We start from the raw sequence: 18,831 nt of genomic DNA on the forward strand, positions 1-18,831 counted from the left end.
TTTGGGGAGCTAAGATTCTCCCTGTAGAAGAAGAGACATACAAATACAGAATGGGGCAAGGTGAGAAAGAATCGTTTGGGGATAGATTTGAATTGGAGGTTTTGGTGTGAATTCAAGCTTTTTAAAGGAGTGTGTGTGTGAGAGAGAGACAATGAGAATGTCTTTGTCCCTATGTATGTATATATGTGTGTATATACTTGCATATATCTCAGCTTTGTCTACTGAGGGGCCTAGAAGCAAAAACACACCAATAATAATAAGCATACCTTATACCTAGATCATGGTCTCTAATGCAATTCTCCACTTAAAGAAACCAGGGCTCCTTTGAGAAATGGCTGGTTCCAGAGCTTGGGCAAGGAAAATATAAGATGAATCTGGAATATTATCTTTTGCTAGAAAGAAAGGATGCTTAAAAATTAAAAAACACACAACTAATGGACGCAGTGAGCATTATAGAGGGGAAGGGCATGCCTCTAATCCTTGCTTGGGTGAGGCAAAGACATAAAATGTAACCAAATTGTCTGTACACTCATAATATCCTGAAATTAAAAAAACATTAAAAACCTCATAAGAATACAAGTGCCTGCTTGAAGGAGTACCCACTGACCAACTCTGGGCCAATTTAACCATTAAAATTATTAAATGCAGTAATCATTTAAAAATGGGAATATATAAGTCCATATTAATTATAAGTAGTACATAAATAAATGGAGGAACTAAAGGATAGTTCATGACAGTAGAATGCCAAGTGCTGACTGGTAAATGTGAAGGAGTGTTAGAGGTGGAAAATCCTCATTTTACAAACATCATCACAAAGATAGGATCAGGCAGGAATTATCAATGATGCCAAATATAGGGGGCAGTTTTGCTGAGCAGGATATTGTCATGGTCTCAAAATGTCTCCCTACAGATTGCCTATTAGTTGCAAGGGAAAAACTAGTTACTATACACTGGAGTTACTCTCTATATATTGGAGAAATAGGACAATTCCTTGAACAGGTGATTAAAATTAACTTTGCTAACAAGGGGCAGATGAACTTGTGGTACCCTAAGAAGGACACGATCACTATGTAGAATCCAACTGGAAATTCATTTAAGACTAGTAACAAGGAAACAGATAAACCCCAAATGAGTGACATCTATCAAAGTATATAGTAGAGGTGGAGGGACTATATTCTTCAAAAATGTTGATGTTCCAGATTTTACAAATCTAAGGAAACATAACAGCTAACTGCAATATATGATTTTAGACTGCATCCTATACTGGAAGAAAAACAAAAGGCTACAAAGGACATTAAGATCAACTGACAATTAGACTATGGACAATAAATTAGATTAAAATATCATTGTTAAATATGCTGATAACTGTAGTGTCAAATTATTTAAGAACATATTTCTATTCTTAGGAAATACACGCTCTGATTAATAAGTGGCAAACAGCCATGTTACATGCAACTTATTTTCAAATGGTGCAGGAAAAATATGATTAAATAATTTAGAAAGAGAAAGTGAGCACTCAAATGATAAAGCAGATGAAGAAAGAAAGGTTAATAATAGATGAATTAGGCTAAAGGGTTTACTGGTGTACTTTGTATTGTTCTTATTCTAGCAACTTTTCTATAAGTTTGAAATTATTTTTAGAGTTTTTTAAAAAGGATTTTGGATTGGCTACTTACTTGCTGTACTACATTAGCTATTATCTAAACCTTGATTCTCCTTAATAAAATGGTGATGAAAATTAAAAAAAAAAAATCCCCAAGTTGACCTTTTAAGAAGTCTGGCTAAATCCATTTTTGGTAGAATTTACCATAAATTGATATTTGTTTGGAGGTAGGTTTTTGGTAAACTACAATGCCTGTATCCAGAATTACTACTAACTGTTATGATTTACCAGATAAAGTTAGCTTAGATTTTTATACACACAGATTATAAATGTTCATTTCCAAATAAATGTGATTCACATCAGGCACTTGAGACCTCACCTCAATTTGTATTAACATATCAATTTATTTCCACTAACCATTTTTTAATTTTTGGACAACCCACATTTATTTACATACCAGATCCCTAGATATCTAGCTACAAAAGTAAGGGTAGTAGTAGACTCTTGAAGTGCAGCTTTCATATTGATGCGGAAAATGTCGGGCTCCGGGATGCAGCCGCTTGACGCCTCCCCGTCACTCCTCGTCTGGGGGGACCAGCGCTGTGCATGGCCAGTTGGAGGGCATGCTGCTGGGGCAGGACCCCGCATCCCGCAATGCCCCCAGGCACACGTGCTGCTGCCTGTTTCCAGCCCCGCTGCTTACGTGATCCTGATTGGGTAATTTTTGAATCTCACTGTTGTTGATTGGATGTTAAAGCTTATTATTGATTGGATGTTAAAGCTTGTTGTTGATTGGATGTTAAAACTTGTAGTTGATTGGATGCTTTTTGAGCCCTACCAAGGGTATAAAAGCAGGAACAGACCACCCGGAAGGGGCAGAATATGGGAAGACATGAAGAGAGCTGTAACACTAGGTGTGCTGAGCCTGCTGTAGGAGAATAAAGGCAGTTCCGACTCTTCGTGTGCTGCTCAGTTCTTTCCCCTTCAAAGGAATAAGAGCTGTAATGCCAGCTGTACACATTGCTGCAACAGTATCATTGTTTTTTAATTTTGCCTCAAGAGTTTTCTCCATTAAAGCCCATAATCAGAATTACTCTACCTTGAGAATGTGTTGGATAACTAGCTTAAAAGTTTAGGTTTTGGTCTGGGATCTTATGCACTTAATATGTTTGTGATTAGTGGAAAGAATTTTCCTTTGAAGAATGTAACTACACTACTGCCCGAGAACTCAGTCCCATTATGTTTGCTTATACAGCTTCAAGTTGTAGAATTTTAAAATACTATAAGTACATTGATGCATTTATTATAGGCTATCTAAACAAAAAAAAATACAATAGTATCAGGACAGTTTTCTTTTTCCAGAAAACTCATTTGAAAATAAGTTGCATGTATCATGGCTGTTTGCCAGTTATTAATCAGAGTATATATTTCCTAAGAACAGAAATATTTTCTTAAATAATTTGACACTACAGTTACCAGCATATTTAGCAGTAATATTTTAATCTGATTTATCGTCCATAGTCTAATTGGCAGTTGATCTTAATGTCCTTTGTAGCCTGAATTAATGTATGGATCAGAATTAAATGGAGTTGACTTACATTCGGCATACTTGCAGTTTGGGGCTGACTACAGGTAACCCGAGTTCTGAGTTAACAAGCATCATTTTTGTATTTCTTTTAGTCTCCTCGAGTGAAAGAATCCATATCAAATTCTGAGGTAAGTAATTGTGATTATTGTTTTGGTTTGGTTTTAATTTTAAGCACTTTTTTTAAGTGTGTATACCAAAATGGGAATGAGACTTTATACTAGTCAAATCTTAAAAGTTGGCCTAAGGGCCTAGAATGTTCTTCCTTGCTTGTTTGACTTTATAAACTGCTTTTATGGCTTGGACTGCTCGAAGTAGAAGGTAGAAGGTAGCGGGTTAATCTGTCCAGGAATTTGTCATATGCTGCCTTCCTTTTTAAAATTTTTTTCCAAGCCTCTTCTCTTGTGAAATAAATTCTATTTTCTTTAGTTACTGTGTCACTATGATAGGAAATCCTACTAAACAGAATCCTGTTACGCTGACTTTCCTTATTCTCACTACCCAAGGAAACCAACTGTTTCCTAGGTCTATTCTGTCATACATTCTTCCGTCTGGCAGCATTTTTATTCTGAGCTGAGTTTTGGTCTAATGAACTACATCTCTGGCTCTTAAACCAATTCTATTACTCCCCTATGCTAAAAAGCAATAATTTTTCCACTTTTTTTGTGTAATTAATACCCAATTTATATACACAATTATGTACACAATTTGTCTACCTAAAACTGTATTAAGACTGCCAATAAATACTGTACCTTGGTATCTTAACAGGCCAGTGTCTGACAACTTATATTAGAACTACTATTCACTAATATGTCTGGCTTTTCATCTTGGTACATGACAGGATTGCATTTCCTAGCCCCTTGAAATTACACATAATTATGTCAATTACTTTGGCCAATGACATACTATCTAGAAAGAAGAGCTACTCATGATTACCTATTTCCTTACCCCTGCCATTATGACTTGCATCCCTGAGTGAAACTTATTAGCCCCTGCTGGAAAGAGATAGACTTCGAATGTGTGCAAGAAATAACCTTTGTTGTTTTAATCCTCTGACATTTTAGGATTGTTACTTCTGACTTAACCTATCTTGACTAATTCATAATTTCTCAGAAATTGAGTGAAAGGGTATTTTATAGATTGTCCAAAGTTTTCTTTTTAGTCTCTTTTGTTCCTTTGCCTAAATATCATTGCCACATGAGTTCTCACATACTTATATTCTGTGGTTAGTACTTTGTTTTTTTTTTAACTTGTGACAAAATTCATATAACATTTTGCTCTGCATAGTAAGTACTTAGAAAAAATATATATATATAAATTTACATAACATAAAATTTACCATGTTAATTAATCATTTTCAGTTGTACACTTCAGTGGTATTAATGTGTTCACATTGTAGTACAACTATCACCACTATTCTCCTCCAGAACTATTTCATCTTTTCAAATTAAAACTCTGTGCCCATTCTTCCCCACCCTCATTTTCTGTCTCTATGAATTTGACTACACTAGCTAAGTACCTCACATAAATGGAATCATATGGTATTTGTCCTTTTGTGACTGGCTTATTTCACTTGGCATAATATCCTCAAGGTTCATCAATATTGTAGCAGAGAGTCCTTCCTTTTTAAGGCTCAGTAATATTCCAGTGTGTGTGTATATACACATATCACATTTTTTTATTTATCTGGGGTCAGTGAGCACTTGGGTTGCTCCTACCTTTTAGCTATTGTGCATAATGCTATTGTGAACATGGGTATACAAATATCTCTTCAAGAATCTGATTTTAGTTCTTTTGGGCATATACCTCGAAGTGGAATTGCTGGGTCATATGCTAATTCTATTTTTAATTTTTTGAGGGACCACCATGCTGTTTTCCATAGAGGCTGCACCATTTTATATACCCACCAATGGTGCACAAGGTTTCAGTTTCTCCACATATTCTCATTACTTTGTTTTACATATCCTTTATTTCTTTACTATAGATAAACATATGTGCATACAATTTGGAAATTAAATATACTTTTGAGGTAGTACTAACAATCAACATTTCCAAAAGTAATCCTAAAGTTCTATTTTTCTATACAAATCTAGAACCAATGACTGATTTCTGACTTTCTCTTATGTATGAAGTTAAAGGAACACAAAATTTTACTCCCCTGCCTCCTTGATTTTGTTATATATCATCAGCTATTAGGCTTCTAATTTTACCCTTTGAATTTTTTTTCTTTCAACTGTACATTTTGGCCATTGCATTGGTTTTTTTTTCCCACTAACTATATGATTTTGAATATGTTTAACTTGTCTTTGTACCTCACATCAGTCTTTTCTCCCAGCTATATAATTAAAATTTATAAAATAATTCAAACATACAAAATAATATGTATATAATATCTATGTTAGTTATAAAGCTTCACATCTATTTTCAAAATACATTTCAGATTTGGTTAATTATCTTTGTAAGTAATAGAAAATCCCCACACAGAAAAATGTAGCTTCTATATTTTTGTATTATATATTTAAGTCTGTATTTTGGAGGTGCTATTTTGCTGGCCAAAGGGGATGGAATAGATGTGGTTAAAAATAAATATAATGCTAAGTGAAGAAGCCAGACAGAAAAGACTACATATTACATGATTCCATTTTTATCAAATGTGCAGAAAAGGCAAATTTACAGAGATAGCAAGTAGATTAGTGGTTGCCTAGGGCTGGGTGTGGAGGCAGGAATTAATTATAAATGAGCATGGGAGAACTTTTGGGGGTGATGGAAATGTTCTAAAACTGAATCGTGATGTTTGCACAATTCTATACATTGTGCAAAAATCATTTAATTGTATACTTACCATGGATGAATTTAGAGAGATGTAAATTATACCTCACAAGCTGTTAAGAGTTAGAAAACCTAGAAATACTTGACTTCCATTTGGAGTAGCTATATTGAAAGAAGTAGTGATTTACAAAAATTACTTTGAAAATGTAACCCCATAAGGGTACACTTGGCTGTCAGTAGACCTGCTTCCCTTTCCACTCAACTTAAGCAACACCGTATGTGTTTTTCTTATAGCTTTTTCCACCAACGGATCCTGTGGGTACGTTGCTCCAAGTTCCAGAACAGATTTCTGCTCATCTACCTCAGCCAGCTGGGCAGATGCCTACACAGCCAACGCAAGTCTCTCTCCCACTCCCTGCAGAGCCAGGAAAAACAGCTCAGGTAAAGTGGGATGTGCTTTTAATGGACATCCTTGAGGCTAGATGAAAAAAGCAGATATTAACATGGAACACAACCTAATGTAATCAGGTTGATGTCTTTGTAGATTTTGAAACAAGTTAAAAATTCTATCTTTACAGTTTTTGTATGTGCAAATACAAGTTTTACAAGGATCACACAGGTTTTTAAGCAACAAAATAGGTTAATGATGGAAATATTCCAAACATCAAAAATTTTTGGCTAATTTCTTGTCAGCTCTGCATTAAATCATTATTACATGTAACTTCAGAGTGTATTAATAGCTAATAGAGTTTATATAGAAAATAAGAGAATTAGTGGCTGTACTATTTTATTTTTGCTCACTTAGGCTTGTATTATTTATTAATACTCTCTACTATCCATGGCTTTTTTTTATTACTCTTTTTAAGATGTTTGTCAATTATGTGAGAGTTGATCTATTTAACACCTAGGTATTGTAATCTGTAAACCAATTTAATCAGGCACATAGAAACTATTAAAATCATATTATGCTGAAAACAGCCAAGTGAATGAAGGCCCCACTGTGAGCCACTGCATGTTATGCAACTCACTCTCCTCTCAAGAATCCTCAGATGCTGAATGCAACATGTAACTTTATGCCACCTAGTTAGATAGAGTTAAGGCTTTTAGTGTCAGTTCACTTATTAAATATGAAATATCAGTTTCATTTTCTTTTGTAACATTTTAGATGAAAAATAGAAATTAAAGTTTTGGGTTTTTTTCTTTTGCATCCCAGTGGATCACCTCGTGTTCTGTCTCTGGAGATCACTGCTTTGAGCACTTCCAGTTAGTCATGGCACTGACTTCATTAATCTTTTCATCTCCTGAGCTTTTTAGTTCTGCCCATCATAAGGGAAAAGATAGAGTTGTCTTAAGAAAACTAATGGAAAGATTGGATTCATTTTATAAACAACTTAAATAGAATGTATGTCCTCCCATCAGCAAGGGATAGCTGTACAGTTTGCAGAGAGGATTAGTTTAGCCATAAAAAGATCCTAACCTATGGGTTGGATGGATTCCTGAAGGGCAGTTGGTTCAGGCCCTTCCGTTAGTGCCATATGGTACGCTGGCACATTTTTTAAAGTGAGAAACTTAGCTTCATGTTTTTCACCCTTGTAGAAGAGAGCAATGGTCTCAGAAATACAAAATGTAAATGTGGCTATATATGGCATTTCATCTGGGTTTGAGAATTATCTTCCTAATTGTGTTTGACTTAGGCTGACATTCAGCTTTTCTTTGCTGCTGTGGAGTACATGTCCTCCCACAGCACCACAACAGGGAATGTCCTAGCGATTAGGATGACCTCAGCTGGAGTTGAAGAAAATCACTGCCAAGTGGATGATTCCTCTGCAGATGACCATTAGTCACCTCCACACTTAATGTTCCAGGCAGTGACTTTATACCTTTCAATGCTTTTTAGGCTTTGTCTTCAGGAGCAGGTTCACAAGAAACCAAGATCCCAATCAGCTTAGTACTAAGATTAAGGTAAGTAGACAATTTTTGTTCTCTGAATATTCTGCATACACAAGAATAGTGTGTGCCTGAGAGTAATTGGACAGGATTGTGTGTTCTCCTAGGTTGTGTTATTTGGTTGCAGATGTATTATCTTCCTCAGAAATAATGGTAATAGCGTGAAGACCTGAATGTTAACAGGTGCTGTGACTGACTGATGCATGTATTGTCTTAGTTATTTCTACACTAATAATGATGAATTTGTGTATTTGAAGTATAGCTAGTTTGGGTTAGGAAGCATTTTCTGTAATTGAGGAACAGTTATTAGGGGAGCAGCATTAGCTGCCTTATCTGAAGATCAGTCTTATAATCGTGACCCTATAAGCACCATGGATTCTGAAATCAACTGACCCAAGAGTGGGAGGGACTTTTTGATTGTGATAGAGCAAGTAAAGGCCTTGTTCTTAAAAGTTAAAAAGAAGACTTCTAAATGTACTTTTAGTCTATTTCTCTGTTTTACAGCAAGTATTCTAAATTGGTGGTTCTTGGTGGGGACATATAATGAGGTCCTGACAGCTTGCCCACTAGGTAGCAATCTGTTCATTTTAACCCCCTGCCTCTGCCAGTAGTTGGATTAGGATTCCAGTGCTTTCTTGTCAGAATAGCTATGGCTGTTGTATTGCTCTAATGAGATTTCTTTCTACTCATAAATGCATTTGGGAAAAAAATTAATATTAAAGTGTTACCTGAGAGAGCTGAGGCCTGTTTAATGTGTTACTAACATTTTAAAAAAGAATTACACTAAATTATCATGGACTCATCTCCCTTCCACATGTGAATTCCTAGTCATCATCTCAGTAAGGTTGTCTTTAGAGATAGAAGCAGCAAAAGCTGTTTGGAGAGTGTTTTTATCTTACCACTAGGAGCAATGAAATTATGCCATAAATATGAAGAAAGCAGATTGAGTTACCTTTCCTTTACAGAAGCCTATTCAATATACCTGATCCCATCTCAAATTGTTCTGAATTAATAGGATGTCTTGGTAATCTTGTGCCATTTTAATTATACATGAAGAATACCACTTGTCTCTATAAAAACATGGTTTTGAGGTCTTATAGCAGTTAATATACAGTACAAAAATTCTATTTGATGTGTGCCTCAGGAAGATGGAAAAGATACTTTTAGGTGATGTAGTTAAATCACCACTTTTCTTAAAGTGGTGATTTAATGAACTGTGTTACAGACTGTTTATGGAAATAGAGGCTGGATTCTTATTCTCAATGATGAAGATTTTAAAGTTAAATGACCAGAAGAGATGATAAGAAACACATGTAATTTACTTTATCATGTTGTTGTCTTTGAAGGTATTTGTGCCTGGTGTGCCAATCACTAAACTTATACCAAACATTTTGATCTGAATTTTATTCATCTTTCAGGAAGAATAGATTGAACAGTATGTATTAAGCACAGACAATGTAGACCACTCTTAGATGCTGTAGTAGGATACTGAGAAAAGAGAAAATTTAATAACTCCCTTGGTAATCAAGTCAAGGTTGGAAGTTGATTTGTAAATTTCAAAAGCAAATTTCAGGTAGTATATATGCAGAAATGTAAGTCTGTACATACCAGTGTAGAGAGAGGGCAATGCAAGGGAAAATCCTTCAGGGGCAGGTTGTATATGAGATAGTTCTATTTGAAGCACAATTTCAGTAACATCCTCAAGTATATTATTTGTCAAATAGATCTAAGCCTTCTACATTGTTTAGATAAAATGAATTTAGGTTCTAAATAATCAGGCACGTCTGCCTTTAGATATAATGTTCTAATTTTACCTGGTTAATCGCATTACATAGTCTGGTAATCACTATAACTGTACCTTACAGTTATATTTGGATTTCTGGAATCATATGTTAACTCTGCTACCAGTATGAGCCAATTCCTCTACCCATCTTTTCTGCCCACCTAATTCTTGCCTATCCACTAAGTCCTATCTAAAAACTGCCTCTAAAGTTTTTCCTCATTATCCCAATTTCATGTATTTTCATCTGAACTCCTGTGGAATTTGAGGGAGTATCATATATTTCATTTTATGAGTCTGCTGAGACTGCTCACCAGTGCTAGGCAAGGTGCTCTTCTACACACAGTGGGCATGTGGGAGTGGGGTTAAGGACGAAAAAGGCATCCAGTGTCATTTTTAATCACACCTCCCTGTGCTCATACAGATTTTCCTCTTAGTTTGATATGCTCACTCATCTTAGTGGGAAGAAGGATGGGAGTGGGCATATAATAAGAATCTCTTCAAAGGTATGAAATATTTATATCGATCAAAGAGGGACATAGATTAAAAGGGTTGTAGAACAATTAGATTCTGAGTTTTTTGCTCTGAGCCCTGCAGCATGAACACATCAGGATAAATCCTATGATCTGTGGGATCAGAATAATCTTTCTTGAGGCACAGCTTTCCTAATATATGTTGGCAGAATCTCTATGCATAAATTCAGAAATTCTTATTTTTCACATTCTGCTTTCTTTCATAGGAATTCAAAGAAAGAACTAAATGATATTCGATTTGAATTTACTCCTGGGAGAGGTAAGGCATCAAAAAGATTGAAAACAAAATAACTTCTGATTTGTTATTTAACAAAATGTTTTTGTCGTTTACATGCGTTTTGGCTTTTAAAGGATGATAAAACTTTTTCTGGTTTTGGGGAACATATGAATAATATAAAATATAATAATAAAAAATAATATAAAAATGCTATTTTTTTCCTACTAAACTCATTTAGAAAACCTTATATAATGCAATAATGAATGTAGCTCCTATTTACTCCCTACTATAGGCCAGTCATTATGCTAAGTATTATCTCATTAAATTCTCACTAGACACCCCTAAGGAAAAATTATTATCCCCATATGGGAGATGATGAAATCAACACTTAGAGGTAAAGCAATCTCTTCAAGGTCACACAGCTGGATAGAGGTATAGCTGGAATTCAAACCAGATCTGTCAGAGTCCAGAGTTCTTGCTTTTATCAATGTACATGCGTGCCCTCCATGGTAGTAAAGAAGAAACAAGGCCTACATTCTCCTCTCTCCTCACACAGCAGCTGAGCCCTGTCATGCCCTGTTTGTGAACTTCTATGAACTTCACCTTGGAACAAGGCTTGTTTTCTTTCTTGCCTTTATTACTCGTGATTCAGATGTGGGGAGTAGCCAGCAGCCAGCAAATATCTCTCCTGTATATCACACTTACTTTTCTGCTATCTCAGTATCATTAGCAACTAACCATTAAAGAAAACCAGATGGGCCGGGCATGGTGGCTCACGCCTGTAATCCTAGCACTCTGGGAGGCCGAGGCAGGAGGATCGCTTAAGGTCAGGAGTTCAAGACCAGCTTAAGCAAGAGCAAGACCCCGTCTCTACTAAAAATAGAAAGAAATTATCAGGAAAACTAAAAATATATATAGAAAAAAGAAATTAGCTGGGCATGGTAGCACATGCCTGTAGTCTTAGCTACTCGGGAGCCTGAGGCAGAAGGATTGCTTGAGCCCAGGAATTTGAGGTTGCTGTGAGCTAGTCTGACACCATGGCACTCTAGCCCGGGCAATAGAGCAAGACTCTGTCTCAAGAAAAAAAAAGAAAGAAAGAAAACAGATGCAATTACACAGAAGTGTATCTGTTTTACTTTGTTAAAGTCAGGGAAAGCCACATTTTCAGGAATTAATTCAAATTGCTGGTCATCTACATGAGTGTGTGCACACCCGCTCCTCAGCAGTCCTCCCGTTCCCTCTGACAAGCACAGTGTTGAGAACCAGCACCACTGAGTTGGTTGGTGATGAGGTTAATTGGGGATATTCTGTCCTTATCTTCTTAGTTTCAGTTATACCCATTGCTCAGATTGTACCACCTGAGAAAATTAAGTAAGAAGAAAAGCCCACCAGAATGAAAAAGGGAAGTGACTTTAATAAAAATTTGGAGTATGACTCCCAAAGAGAAGAGATTGCAACTTGTTCTCTCAAGTTTTAATTGAGAATAAATTATTCTGTTTTATTAGCTTAAGAAATGTTCCACGTTCAACATCATATCTCAGAGCACAGAGAGCTGAGGTCCAGGGTTGTGCTTGAAAATAGGAATTTCTTGTGTAGCATCACTGTTGGGTGTTTTTCTGACACAGGTCTGAACCCATCTAAATGATATCATTGAGAAAGTTATCTTTACATTGAGCTGATGTTTGCCACCGGGTTCACATGGATTCTGCCCTCTAACTAGATCTGTGAGAGTTCCTCACTTGAAATAATCCCAGTCGTAGGAAAAATCCTTTTGTGGGAGGACACCGCCTGCCTTCTTGGTTCTGTGGATTTTGCAGTTAGATTGGGCCTGACAGTGCTGACACCCAGGCTGGCTCTAAGAGCTAACAGTGACATGCATGCACAAAAACTGAAGCACTTTGTTCTTTGTCCTTGCAGATACAGCAGAGGGTGTCTCTCAGGAACTCATTTCTGCTGGCCTGGTTGATGGAAGGGATTTAGTAATAGGTAACTACATTGTGCTCTGCCACTGTACCCCTGTGTCTGTCTATATACTTAGTTTCTAGAAAAGCAGGTTTTTACTCCACTAAATAGGTTGAATCGTGAATCTTGAAATGGTTGAATCGTGAATCTTGAAATGGTTCTTGGCTTTGCTGAAATTATGGGTATTGGGAACATTTCTTTACCAAAAATTTTTAAAATTTCACTTTCGAGTTTGCTTTGTGACCTCCAGTGATAGTAAATGAAAGCATGCCCAGGCCTTTAGGAGACTAAATAGAAATGATGACAAAAGTCACAAGTTAAAGTACACTATTCCATATCTAATCCATTTTGTCTATCTAATCTTTATGGCTCAGAGGTGAGCAAAACTCATTTAGAGATTTAGTCCTAGAAAAAGCAGTAAGAAAGGGAGAAGGCACAGTCAGGCCACAGGTACATATCACAGAAGGAAAAGACCATTGTCAAGGGCAGGTGCGCCCTAGACACAGTGTCATGTGAAAGGCCAGATAGTAGTTTAGGCTTTGTGGGCCTTGTACAGTGTCTGTCATTTTTAAACCATTCTTAGCTCATAGGCAGAACAAAAACTGCTATAGTTGACTCCTGGTCTGGGGCTTTCTGATCCATAAGTAAACAAATCAGACTTCTTTCACCCAATTGTCTTTCCTAGGTTAATATAACATTTAAAGAAAGTTAATTTGACAATGATTCAAGATTTACTTGTACTACTTAGAGATAAGTTTAAAAGATACTTTCATTTGAGTAGTGATTATTTGATCTTTCTGCTTCCATTTTGATTGTATGTAGAATATTCTTAACTGCCATTTAAGCTTTTAAAATATGGTTGAAAGTGGATTTATGTAGCTTTTCATTCATTACTTTCTCTGTTTTGTATGATTACAGTGGCAGCTAATTTGCAGAAAATTGTGGAGGAACCTCAGTCAAATCGATCTGTCACTTTCAAACTGGTATTCATCCCCTTTTCCTTATTAAAACATCTTACCTTTTACACACCAGCACCCTCTGCAGACCAGCTTTTATATTCCCTGAGTGATGAGAATATTAAAATATGGTGGGTGGATTGTGCTCATTCAGCCTCCCCAAGGCCCTGGGCCTGATGTCTTCCTTTGAGTGGCCTCCAGTCCTCTCTCCCTCTCAGGAAACCTCTGACCCCAAACCCATGACTACTCTCAAGGTAAATTATTGGCCAATCTTACTGTAGCTGTGTACCCAGACCCATTGTTTCCTGGAAGAAATAACTGTTGCCCACTGTCCCATGTCAGTTTTATTTGCTACGTGCACTTTTGTTTTTCTGAATAGCCACAGCTTCTCATTTTGTTTGGTTCTTAGGCATCTGGTGTTGAAGGCTCGGATATTCCTGATGATGGTAAACTAATAGGATTTGCCCAGCTCAGCATCAGCTAAACCACAGCCCTGGAAGAGGCGGCCTAAGGAGATTCCACACATGCACATCTCTGTTGCTTCTATTGGTCTAAACCCACTACTGCCAAAGAACCCGGCAACAAATCTCCCGGCTAGGAGCTTTAGAGGTCTTTCTTTATGTTCTTCCTGCCGTCATTCCTCCTTTTTCCTACAGGGAAAGAAAAGTTGGATCACCAGTGGCCAGCATCCCCTTAAAGAGTTCCGTTAGTAGACTTACTCCATATGTCCCATATCTTCCTCCATCTGAGAAGTGGCCCATGTGCCTCAAGTCCCAGGAGGGAGATCTGTCAGCTCATTCTTGCCTTACTCCAATGATGGCCCAAGTGGAAAGTAGCGCTATATTGGGCTTCCTCATCCTGCCTGTTCTCCCACACCTGCCAGGATGTGGGCATCTAGGGATATCTCTGTACCACTGAAGTAGCAATTGAAAGTTGATTGTTCAGCTGGAGCCCAGAGAATTTAATTTAGTGGTTTTTTTTTTTTTCCTTTGAACCTGATGTGAATTCTAGCAACCTTTGTTAGGAAAAAGCACAGCCTCAGATGGAGGCAGCCTAAACTGTGTTCTTGTTTTGTTCGTGGTATTTCTAAGCATTTTGCTGAAGCTGCTCTCAGGCACCCGGTTCTTCATTGCTCCCTCCAGAAAGGGTTGCTAGCCTTAACTTCAGCTGGTGCAAAACATCTGACTGTAGCCAAACTTCAGCCATTGGATCCTTCAACACGGAACTTAGCACTGTTATTAGAGAAAACATCAAGTAATGGCTCATAAAAGTTTTTTTTGCCAGAGGTGGTTTTTGAACAGGAATCATAATTCAAATTAAATTAAAGCAAAACTCCTTGATCCTCCCATGAAAATCAAGTTACCTGGCCTCCAAGTCACGAGGAAATGGGTGTGCAAGGCTGAAATTTCTACAGCAATAAAGGAGACTCACAATCAGCCAGAGAGGCCTGCCTTCTGTCCCCTCTCCTGCACTGACCCTTTGGAGGGGGTCCCTGTGTGCTGAAGCTGACTCAAGACGGAAAGTGAAACCACATGTGCCGTGACCTTTAGGTTTTATGAGTAGACAGTGTTCATTTGATTTTCTACAGAAATAATATAAATTATTCTTTTGGTTTATAAAAGAGCACTCATAATGCAATATGTGAATAATCAGTGCGGTTGACTTTTCTTTTTTCCTACTGTTTCATAGTCAGCCTTTGTCTAACTGCTAATAATCCTACTAAGTTTTATATATGAATGGAATACTCAATCTGGCCTTAAAAAAACACACAAAGGTAGGTTGTGGGCCCTGGAAAGGTTAGGGTTGCCTTTTATAGAATCACTCAAGCCCTTTCCAGCATTATTGGTCTGATGAACAAGATTGCTTTACCTAATTTTCTCCTGGAACGTATCTGAAAGCTTTCCCCATAACTAACTTGTCACACCTTTTGTTTCATTCTGAGTCTGTAGTTTTAGTCATAGGTTTTCTTCACCTGCCCTGGGTGAGGAAACATTTGGGAAAGGGATGGATGTTGGGTAGGAAGAGGTGGGGGATGGATTTCAAATGAGGGTTGAGAGGAGAGTAGATTAGAAGACCAGACATCAAAGGTCAAGGTCCCAGCAGACTTGGTAAAGGTGAGAGCCTGTTGAACTGGGAGGAAGAAAGGAAGATTAACCAGCTTGCTAGAAAAATCTTTAGCTTTTCTTTTTCTCTTTTTTTATTTGGCTGGGGGGGGGGAGTAGGCATAGTGGGGGGAAGCAAGGACAGGGAGGTGGGAATGAGGTATGGAAAAGAGATAGTGTCCTTTTGACACACAAATAGTGGCTTACCTTAGAGTCTGGTTTTTGTTTGTTTGTTTGTTTCAAACAAACCCATCATAATCTACTTATTTATGAATCCAAGGGGTAGTGGCATCACTCTTACAGCTTTCTATGTGGAGGTGGTCTGGCACCCAGCTGGCAGTGAGCAGCAGCCCATCCCCCGGTTCACTTTCTCCAGCCTGCCATTACCTTCGAACTGCAGTGGGGTAGGCATAGGCATGACAAATAGAAGTGGGCTGGGGCTTCCTTTTTCTTTTCAGTTTATTGTTTGCCCTGCTGGGAACTAGAAGACAGATAACAAGTCCCAGGACAGTGTTATTTCTTCTTCTGCATCATGTGTGGTGGACTCCCTTTGCTGGCTTGTGCAGTGATGCTGAGAAAATAAGTGAACAGAAACTACCCAGGTGGGACAGCACATAGCCTGGTGAGCGACCTCATTCCATTCCAGGAGTGGTGGTTTAGGGTTCACCTTTGTTGCTAGGTCCCCGGGATCCCCTTGTCCCTGGAGTAGGGACTCACTATAGCACAAAGTAATATGTGCCAATGCTATTTGTGAAATGTTTGGTTTTTCTAAATGACTAATGGATTTGTTTGGGGTTTTTGCTTACGTTTTGAACCAAATTCTAGAGCCAGCTGATACTATTTAATAATCTGGAAGATAGAATAATGATGTATCAATAAATGGAGATTCCTCCTTATGACATATGCTAGATTATGGAAGATGTAAAATATTCAACTTTTTCTTCCTTTTTTTGGACTTTGTATTTTACTGCATGTTTCTTTCATTTTTAATCAATAAAGAATAAATTGTCCTTAGTAGTATATGGATGCTTTATTTTAGTGGCTGTTGGTGAGGAGCTGTGGGTTGTGGGTCAAGGAATCAGTACTGGCCAGGCGTGGTGGCTCACGCCTGTAATCTTGGCACTCTGGGAGGCCGAGGCAGGAGGATTGCTCAAGGTCAGGAGTTCGAAACCAGCCTGAGCAAGAGCTAGATCCCGTCTCTACTAAAAATAAAAAGAAATTAATTGGCCAACTAAAAATATATAGAAAAAATTGGCTGGGCATGGTGGTACATGGCTGTAGTCCCAGCTACTTGGGAGGCTGAGGCAGAAGGATTGCTTGAGCCCAGGAGTTTGAGGTTGCTGTGAGCTGGGCTAACACCATGACACTCTAGCCCGGGCAATGGAGTGAGACTCTGTCTCAAAAAAAACAAACAAAAAAAAAGAATCAGTACTAACTTTAATTTTTCATGTGCATAGAAGCCAAAGTACATATAAACTATAAAATGTGTTTATTGATCTGCAGATTATCTAGAACAGCTTAAAATCATTGTATAGTTGGATAAACTGAAACCCTAAAAGAGGGATACAAGGTAATCCCAAGGAAATTTTTATAGGGTAGGATGTATGGCTTCTATCTTTCCTAAATTTTTGGTTCTGCTCATGCTGGTGGGCAAGTGAAGGAAGCCAGATTCAAGCCCTTGGAAGTCCATTTTTTGAAAGTTCACAGCAGGGGGCGCTGCAGCTGCGCCGGCCGCGGCCTCCCCTCCCTGAGGGCCCTGCGGGAGAGGGTGGGCTGCCGCCCCCGCCTGGCCCTGACCCCGGCTGCCCCTCCCAGCACCTTACCCAGCAGCTCAAATTCACCACCTCGGACTCCTGCGACCGCATCAAAGACGAATTTCAGCTGCTGCAGGCGCGATATCACAGCCTGAAGCTGGAGTGTGACAAGTTGGCCAGCGAGAAGTCGGAGATGCAGCGTCACTATGTGATGTACTAGGAGATGTCCTATGGCTTGAACATTGAGATGCACAAGCAGGCTGAGATCGTCAAGAGGCTGAACGGGATTTGTGCCCAGGTCCTGCCCTACCTGCCCCAGGGGCACCAGCAGCAGGTCTTAGGCGCCATCGAGCGGGCCGAGCAGGTGACGGCTCCTGAGCTCAACTCCATCATCCGACAGCGGCTCCAGCTATCGCAGCTGCGGGCTCTGGCCCTGCCCCTGACGCCCCTGCCGTGGGGCTGCAGCCGCCCTCGCTGCGGGTGGCGAGCGCGGGCACCGGCCTGCTCTTGCTGTCCGCGCTGGGATCGCAGGCTCACCTCTCCAAGGAAGACAAGAACGGGCCGACGGCGACGCCCACCAGGAGGATGACAGCAAGAAGTCGCATTAGCAGGCGTTGGGGACGGGGAGGGTCTGGAGGTGGGGGGACAGAGGGGACACCGAGGCCCGGAGAGAAAGGCATGTTTAGCGCGAGACGCAGCGTAGCTCGGGACTGGCTCCACTCTGTAGTGTTTATCGTGGCCGCCCGCCGGGGCCCTGGCCCTGCTCTGGTGCCACCTCCTCGCTTTGTTCCTGTCCCCGGGTCCCGGCCTCTTCCCTCCTGCTCCCCTGCAGCCCGATAGGGGAATGGGTACCTGCTCGTGACACAGATGAGGCAAGCTAAGGCCTGGAGGGGCACATGGGGGAGACCAGGTCAGAAAGGAGCAAAACCTAAAGAAATCCAGCACCCCCAGCACTTCCCTGTTCCCAACACGTGTAACCGACAGTCCTCCCGCTGGGCCCTAGGGCACACGCCACAGCTCCCGCCCTGGCACTGCATGCAAACAATGCTAGCTGTCCCTCCCTGTCCTGGGCACCCGGAGTGTCCTCCCTGGGTCCCAGACCTCTCCCACCTCCACCGCCACCTCCTGCCCCGCTCACCACCTCCGCTAGTTCCAGACACCCCCTGCCCACCGGTCCCCTCCCCTCGCCCATGAAAGAGGCGGGACAAGCTTAGCTGGGACAAGCCGGGTGAGGGCAGGTGACCCAAGGACTTCTCTCCTTCCCAAATAAAGATGAGGGTACTAAAAAATACCAAAGTTCACAGCAGAGCTGAACTTGTCCCTTTGATACTGCAATGGTGGGGTTTCAGGTAAGATTCTAGGTTCTAGGCTCCTCTGTACTTTTGTCATCCTCCTCCTGGATGAGTAATCTGCTTCCTCATTATCTTTCCCAATAGCAATGGCCTTGGGTCCATGATAGGACTCGATCTGGGTCCTGGTGTTTCAGAGTTCAGGGCTGTGGAGCCTTGGAGTTGACAATGCCGTGTGGCAGCTGGTTGAGTTTGCTTTCAAGATAAGCAGGTTATAAATGTGAACTCTGACTATTGTGGGGACACGGAGGAGGTGCTGGTTAATTAAAAGTGA

General features: G+C 39.7%; 1 protein-coding gene and 1 pseudogene across 3 annotated transcripts in view; both read left to right on the plus strand.

Annotated features, from left to right (window-relative positions):
- OXSR1 (oxidative stress responsive kinase 1) overlaps window positions 1-16,907 on the plus strand; it is a 95,652-nt gene extending 78,745 nt beyond the window's left edge. The window contains exons 12-18 of one of the 3 annotated variants that reach the window (XM_012756391.3): window positions 3,284-3,319; window positions 6,252-6,398; window positions 7,855-7,919; window positions 10,424-10,476; window positions 12,352-12,420; window positions 13,315-13,379; window positions 13,762-16,898. In XM_012756391.3, the coding sequence (XP_012611845.1) occupies window positions 3,284-3,319; window positions 6,252-6,398; window positions 7,855-7,919; window positions 10,424-10,476; window positions 12,352-12,420; window positions 13,315-13,379; window positions 13,762-13,836 (510 nt within the window). In that variant the 3' untranslated portion in view covers window positions 13,837-16,898. Of the gene's footprint in view, window positions 1-3,283; window positions 3,320-6,251; window positions 6,399-7,854; window positions 7,920-10,423; window positions 10,477-12,351; window positions 12,421-13,314; window positions 13,380-13,761 lie in introns of all 3 variants that reach the window. The other 2 variants (XM_076006422.1, XM_076006414.1) reach the window with 2 other exon arrangements.
- Window positions 16,908-17,220: 313 nt separating this feature from the next.
- LOC105866818 (TLE family member 5 pseudogene) lies at window positions 17,221-17,816 on the plus strand (annotated as a pseudogene).
- The last annotated feature ends 1,015 nt before the right edge of the window (window positions 17,817-18,831 follow it).

The sequence above is a fragment of the Microcebus murinus genome, chromosome 1 (assembly GCF_040939455.1).
Source record: "Microcebus murinus isolate Inina chromosome 1, M.murinus_Inina_mat1.0, whole genome shotgun sequence".
NCBI lineage: Eukaryota > Metazoa > Chordata > Mammalia > Primates > Cheirogaleidae > Microcebus > Microcebus murinus.